Raw genomic sequence first — 6279 nt, forward strand, 5'->3', positions numbered from 1 at the left:
ACTCCTTGCAAGCAGCTTGCTTTTTTTTTCAATATTTATCCATCAGCTACGGTTCATATCAACACACTGCAAGTCCATCCTCTATCCCAAACACAAAGTCCACCTTCTATCCGTACAATTCGCTTTTCACACGGCAGCTCAATTAATTTACCTCAGTTTTAACTTAATGTCACATGGAACAGTAAGTACAGAAAAACACAAATCAATTTTAACCGAAAGACAGTCAAGATATGCCATGCCATCTGCCCCTCCGGGGAACAATAAACAAAATGTTAAAATGAACTCTAAAGCTAGAATATTTATAAGTAAAAGGACATAGCATAGAGTATCACCAAACTATTGTTAAAGGAGACATGTTTTTGAAGTTATCTTTGTTCTCATTTGCATAGAACCCGATGACTGAAAATGAAAATTGAAGACACTGAAGATTAAAAATTGACAAGTACATCAACATAATTTAAAGTTGGCTGGCTACAGTACAGTTTTGTCAGAAGTACAGAAATGAACTCAAGAACAGGATTACAGAAGCATGTGATACAACAGAACTTACCTAACAGATATATAATCCAGCACTTACTATCTTTTAAAGAGATTACTTCTTAGACAGATAACTCAGTTTGGGAAATCAAAATTCCATCAGTGTCTGCATAAAGCCATTCCCCATCAGAGATCCTTGTCCCAGCAATGGTAATTGGAACATGCTTCTCTCCTATACCTTTCTTATTGGCTTTCATTGGATGGGAGGCCAGAGCCCTCACCCCAATGTCACAACCATTAATCTCATCAACATCCCTTACACAGCCATTGACAACTATCCCAGCCCATCCATTATTCTGAGCTTGTACAACAGGATTGCCCCCCAATATTGCACACCGCAAACTTCCCCCCCCATCTACAACAAGAACTCGGCCATTACCCTTCTCCTCAAGAAACTCACGAACCAAAACATTGTCTTCAAATACCTTGAGGGTAACTATTGGTCCAGAGAAGACCTGGCGACGTCCATATATTTGAAAAATTGGCTGTAGTGCCCGAAGCTCACCACTCACAATTAGCTGCGGATTTGCATCACAAACTTCGGCAGTTGTAACCAAGGCCATTGGTCCTTAACACCTTCAGGTTAGGACAAACATCATATATATTTTAGTGTTTAAAAAATACACCCAATTCAGTTTTCAAGAAAATCTGTGTAACAAAAGGATTCTGCAAACTATCCATGACGTTCTCAAATTCTTAGTAAAGCTATTCAGTACTTACACTTCAATTTAGATTCAAACAGCAAGAATACAGAGACACATACACAAGCAAAGAATACAATACAACGAAACACTACACTTCCATTCAGATTTGGAAACCAAGAATGCAAGGGACACATTCACACAGAAACCTTATCCCTATCATTTCAAATGAGCAACACAAATCTTGCCCACAGTTTTGCTCTATGGCAATGTGTAATGCTGAATTAAGAGCAACCATGTGTCCACTCATTTTCTCAGAAAAACTTCTTATTGGCCACTCTTCGTTCCTAGTAGCACCCTCAACCCAAACAAATCACTACACACTATGGTAAAGGCACAAGATATAGGCCTCCAATAATTCAGGCCTGTGGGCATAGACATCCAAAGAACACAGTCAAACTTGTAGTTATGGATGGAGCCTGCTAACAATTGGGGCTAAAGACCTACTAAGCCCAATTGTTTAATTAATAGGATTTCTTTTATGTATTTTGTTGTATCTTTTTCCTATTTAGTTTCGGAGTTTAGGATTTTTTTTTTTTTTTTTTTTTTTTTGTAAGCAAAGTTTTATAACTCTATCTAAGAACCCATGTTGTATCTTTTTCCTATTTAGTTTCGGAGTTTAGGATTTTTTTTTTTTTTTTTTTTTTTTTGTAAGCAAAGTTTTATAACTCTATCTAAGAACCCATGGATCCAGTTTTGAAAGAAACAGTTTCATTGATATTAGATTTCTTTGAATTCTTTCAATGGTCTGGTACAAACTCCAACCAACCCTAGGTACTAATTCTTATAGGTTTTCTCTTGCTTGGTGTTGACTCCAAGTAAGCCTAGTTGCTGACTTGTAGGTTGCTATCTTTACTTTTCTGTCTTTCAATTTTTGGGTAGCATCATTTTGGTTTAAACTGCCATACTATCACAGTCATTGATCTCAGACTCACATGAGAAAACTATACCAAGTGTTTTTCTCACCTAAAATCCACTCTCTAACTTCTAGTAAATGCATACATCTAAAAAATTATGATGATCACTAATACATTTTGCTAAGAAAGGAATGTAATGACAGGAATATTGATATATTATTTATTAAATTGAGTTTGGCTAATTAAGTTATTTTCAAATTCATATATTTGATACTATGGATGAACAGGAGGATAATTTAGAGATGAGAAACAGAACAAAAGAACCTCTTATTAAAACAATTAGAGAGACAAAATAAAAAACAGACGTACAAATTTTATGAAAAACAAGAAAAAAGTAACAAGATTAACATGCCATGGTATCTCCTTTCATAAAGAAGACCAATGACCTAGCAGGAGTGAAGAAAGACATATCTAATCCAATCTGATCAGACACAATGAATATCATCCAAAAGATAGAAAGCCTTGAAATAAGCATAAGGGTAAGGCAGAAAACAGGAAAGGTTGAAATTCTAAGACAACACCTCAAGAATATCACCCAAAAGATTCCAGCAGCAAATCACATAAAGTAGGGACAATGCTTCACTCAATTACTTTGTGTGTGTTTGTGTGTAAATATCTATTTAAAAGAATCACGGAACGTATATAACAAACTTAATGTGTTTCTTCAAATTAATGATAAAGATGATTTCTAGTGTGGAACCAAGTAAGAAATTGCAAAAAATAGTGCATCAAAACTTACCTTATATTTTAATTTCTCCAGCTCCTGATTAGTTTCCAAAGTGAGGCAAATAACCAATACTTAAAAGTCTAATTAAAGAAAACACACAAAATAGACACAAATCCCTAAACATGGGGAAAATAACTTCGCACATTCATAGTTTCTTAGCTTATTATTCACCCAACCACCTCTCCACTTATGGTGATCCATTCCATTAGTTTCAAGAGAAAACTTATCTTGGCAGACATTTAAGTACAATAACTAGAATAATACATATTTCTACACAAGTAATGCTAGGTGTACTACAAACTTTACTACAAGTTCGAAACAAACTGATGTTGCCAATTGTAACCCACCAATTATGTGCTTTGTGCATCAAACACACAGTTTATACCAAAATTATAGTAACACTTGTAGCACCCCTAATATTTTCCTCTACTGTATCCCCTATAATGTAATGTTGAGATCTCCCAAGTGTCAATCCCACAGGAGACCTATGCGAGGCTCACCTTGAATCTTAAAACCTTACGCACTAGACACTTCATATCTTCATAACATAGAAAGTGTAGGAATTAAGATTGTAAGGTATATTATCATAGACACACATTTGGCATTAGATTTTTTTTAAAAAGAAATACTTTTCTTTTGGTTTAAGTATCAAAGAGTAGAGGATGGAGATACATGCATACCTCAAGCAGAACTCAAAAGAAATATGAGTAGTAATTAGCACTTTTTATATAATTCAAACTCATTCTCAATTCTTAACAATGCTAGTCTAAGTTTCCATTTAATACTATATAAATTCATAGCTTTATTTGATTTATTATAAAGTTAAAACTAAGTTGTACCTAAAAAAGGGTTTTTAAAAGTTGTATCTAACTATTATAAAGAGTCTTGTAGATCAATTGACATCTCCTTCTATTTTCCAACAAAGATATTCAGGATTCAAATATCTCTACTCCCAACTATCGAATTATCAAAAATAAAAAAAAAGTAGTATCTAACTTGGCTTAGAAAACAAACTGAAGATTAAGCCACAACAAATGAAACCTAAAATCACTATTTATATGATATAAAATCATGACATCAGTACAAATCAAAGGGCATGCAATATTCTCCAAAAAGGGAAAAAAATATTTTGTAACAGGTATACTAATTACTAAGTCATCCCATGTAATAACAAATAAGAGAATCGTATGTAAGTCAATCTTATACCATTTGGACAAATTGGTACCACAAACTTTCCACATGGATATTAACACATTGGATTGTACATCTGTTACAAAAAGAATTACTTTCTCATATTTCGACCAAACATGCTGATTGGGGGGTTCATCATCCATTCATTCATGCCGACAACATTGGGAAATGTGTAGTCCAAAAATGTAGTCCACATAAAAACATAGAACAAAATGGCCAAATCCTATTGTTTACCGAAATATATATTAATTTACCACTGTTTCGAAAATATGTAAGAATCTACCACCTTTTTAAAACTCAAGTTTGCCGTGTAACTCGAGTTCCATCAACTCAAGTTCTTTGAAAAGATAGCCTTCAAATTTGCTGGAAAATTTTTGATAGAATTCAAGTTCATAGAACTCGAGTACCATAAAAAATTTTCAAAATTTTTCCATAGAACTTGAGTTCATGAAACTCGAGTACCATGGAAAACTCGAGTTCCCAAACTCGAGTACCCAAAAAGTGGAGATCTCTGCATATTTTCGAAACAGTGGTAGATTGACATATATTTTGGTAAACAGTGCTATTGTGTCATTTTGGCCTAAAACCATACATACAAATCTGGAATTAATAAGTAAACAGTCAATCATCATAACCGCATAATAATAATAATAATAATAAAAGCATTCAAATCTGACTACGTTGGCACTATCCAATCCATCATCTAATAAAAGGGTCCATCTTTGTATGCTTCCAATTCTAGGTTTAATAAAAGAAAGTAATCAATCAAACATCAAAACCATAATTACTATTTCTGTTTTCAAAACCCTTTTTTGATCATTTCGTGTGGACCCTACCTTGTTTAAGAATAAATGAAAGCTTAGACAGCTTTATGTTTAACTATTGACTAATGAAGAAATTAAGAAAGAATGATTTCTAATATTAGATCGGTTCGAAAGAAGAGAAAATGCGAGAGCAATGAAATTAAGAAGAAGAAGACGAAGAAGAAAAGAAAAGAAAAGTTTCAAGGCTTAAGATTTGTTTTTGGTTAAAATATTTTCTCAGTAACCAAAGAAACGAAAATTTTTCCCGATCAAGAAAAGGAAATCAAAAGAGATAATCCAACGGTCATGATTTTACCTCAGATGGAGATGCCACAAAGCTTTGAATGGGCCTAGCTCGAAACAGAGAGAGGTCTGCGGAAGTGAAGTGGAGTTTTGTGTCTCTCTCTATATATATTAGTGTTTTCACTCGGGGAAGAAAGAAAGAAAGAAAGACATTGGTTTTCGCTGTAAAAGCGCGTGGGGACCGGATTTTCTTTTTCCAAAGAATAAAAAATATAAAATGATTTACAAACGAATGCTTTTAAGCTATATATTAATAATTTATTTTAGAAAATTTTTATGATAATTGAAAAAAATAATTTACTGTTTTGGCAGTTTTTTTAATTTTTCATAAATTTTTTTTCAAAATAAATGGTTAATATGTGCCTTCACATTAACCGGACCCAAATAATAGCGTAAGGAGGGGGGTTAAAAGGAACTTAAATTAAAAGCTAGAAATTACAAAGTTTAGGGTAGGCCACACCCCAAGCATCAGCCAATAATTGGTACAAAACAAGGGGAGGGGGGCGAGAATACAAAAGAAAACTATCCGTAATAGAGCATCCTTCTTTAGCTAAGAGGTCAGCACAGTGGTTTCCTTCGTGGTAAGTGTGGCAAACAAACATTTCCTTAAAGGTTTGGATGAGCAACTTGTAGTCAGAGATCAAAGGATTACACGAGTGGGTTGAGAAAGAACTATCATTTTGAGTGGTAATGATATCTATGACCACTTCGACATCTAATTCAACATGTAATTTTTTTATATTCAAATTTTTTGCCAGGTTAAGCCCGTCTCGCAAGCCCCATAGTTCCGCGGCAAGAGAGTGACTGAAGCCAATGTTCCTAGAAAATCCCCCTATCCAATTGCCTTTGTGATCTCTAATGAGACCACCAGTACCCGCCACACTTGGGTTGCTTTTTGCCGAGTCATCTGTGTTAAGTTTGTAGAGCTGAAGGGAGGGTGACGTAGGACAACCACAAAACAATAGAATAAGAGATAAAACCCTAGGAGTCAGCACCTAGGGGTTGCTTGGAGTCAGCACCAAGCAAACTGGAGTTGGCACCAGTAAAAGAAAACACACGTTTTTTTTAATAATCATTAAAACTGTCTTACAATAATCCCA

At 34.3% G+C, this 6279-nt stretch overlaps 1 protein-coding gene across 1 annotated transcript; it reads right to left on the reverse strand.

Moving 5' to 3' along the window:
* Positions 1-400: 400 nt before the first annotated feature.
* Positions 401-5325, reverse strand: LOC112030342 (putative 4-hydroxy-4-methyl-2-oxoglutarate aldolase 2). Its single transcript, XM_024063023.2, has 2 exons — positions 5193-5325; positions 401-1113 (listed from the first exon to the last, which is right to left on the reverse strand). Exon 2 carries the CDS (start codon positions 1098-1100, stop codon positions 600-602), a length of 501 nt encoding a protein of 166 aa, XP_023918791.1. The 5' UTR covers positions 1101-1113; positions 5193-5325; the 3' UTR covers positions 401-599.
* Positions 5326-6279: the final 954 nt, after the last annotated feature.

This window comes from Quercus suber, unplaced genomic scaffold, assembly GCF_002906115.3.
Source record: "Quercus suber isolate HL8 unplaced genomic scaffold, Cork oak 2.0 scaffold_37, whole genome shotgun sequence".
In the NCBI taxonomy this organism is placed as follows: Eukaryota; Viridiplantae; Streptophyta; class Magnoliopsida; order Fagales; family Fagaceae; genus Quercus; species Quercus suber.

What these genes read in the sequence shown, in the direction of transcription:
- LOC112030342 (XM_024063023.2), bottom strand. Translation starts at nt 1,100, where the DNA reads ATGGCCTTGGTTACAACTGCCGAAGTTTGTGATGCAAATCCGCAGCTA.